This window comes from Triticum urartu, chromosome 2A, assembly GCF_056163025.1.
Source record: "Triticum urartu cultivar PI428250 chromosome 2A, HENAU_Tu73, whole genome shotgun sequence".
Taxonomy (NCBI): Eukaryota; Viridiplantae; Streptophyta; class Magnoliopsida; order Poales; family Poaceae; genus Triticum; species Triticum urartu.
Genome location: NC_141874.1, coordinates 302,609,896 through 302,610,881, shown reverse-complemented (window position 1 = coordinate 302,610,881; position 986 = coordinate 302,609,896). Strand labels below are relative to the sequence as shown.

At 59.1% G+C, this 986-nt stretch overlaps 1 protein-coding gene across 1 annotated transcript; it reads left to right on the top strand.

The window, feature by feature from the left end:
* The first annotated feature begins 344 nt into the window (after positions 1 to 344).
* Positions 345 to 779, top strand: LOC147984900 (uncharacterized). The gene has a single exon (XM_087541311.1). The coding sequence runs from the start codon at positions 345 to 347 to the stop codon at positions 777 to 779; it is 435 nt and encodes a 144-aa protein (XP_087397437.1).
* Positions 780 to 986: the final 207 nt, after the last annotated feature.

The window sequence follows — 986 nt, the reverse complement described above, 5'->3', positions numbered from 1 at the left end:
CCGGCAGGGACAAACAGCAAGAAAGACCCGCCCGGGGCCACGACAAGAAACAAGAAGACGATGACCATGACGAGGACGATGAGTCTGGTGAGCAAGGGTTCTAGAAGGCTACAGAGGCCATGTGCGTCTATGGCGGCGCCTCGCTGCACACCTCTCACCGCCAGCTCAAGCAGTGGGCGCGAGAGGTCACAGCAACAGAGCCGTCGTTCGACGCTCAGAAGCCATTAAAGTGGTCCAGCACGCCCCTCATCTTTGACGCCGAGGACCACCCTGATCGCACTACCGCGGTCGGGCATTTGCCATTGTTGGTTTCGCCAACAATACGCAACCTCGGGGTGAACAAGATGTTGGTTGACGGCGGGGCCGGCCTAAACCTGATCTCGCCTGTAGTGATCAAAAGGTTGCAAATCCCTGACGGAGACCTCGAGGAAACGGGCACGTTTCAGGGGGTCAATCCGGGGAGAAGCCAGCCAAAGGGAAAGGTCATGCTGCCCGTGACGTTTGGAGGGGAATTGAACTTCCGGACAGAGAGGATCGTCTTCGATGTGGCCGAGATCCCCTTGCCCTACAACGGGATCCTCGGCCGCCCGGCACTCGCTAAGTTCTTGGTGGCATCACACTACGCCTACAACATGCTAAAGATGTCCGGGCCGTTGACCATCATCTCCATACCCTCTGACAAGAAGTTCGCGCTGATCTGCGCCGACCAACTCTACCGGGAAGCAGTTGCAGCAGCTGCCGTCAAGGCACCTGTTCCTGGTGCCGAAGGCCCGGGATGAAAAAAGGAGCCCGACAAGACCTCTCGCACCCACTCCGGCAAGCGCACCCCCTCAGGGTGTTGTGCTACCACTGAGGACGTGCCAGAGAGCTCTGCCGACAAGAACAAGAGATCTAGAGCCGAGCCGCCGCAGACCAAGAAGGTGCCCGTCACGGAGGACGGCATGGGAGGGGCCTTCATCATAGGCTCCGCCCTCAGCAGCAAATAG

Bases quoted from the DNA above. Each gene is read 5' to 3' on its own strand.
- LOC147984900 (XM_087541311.1), top strand. From the start codon at position 345: ATGTTGGTTGACGGCGGGGCCGGCCTAAACCTGATCTCGCCTGTAGTG.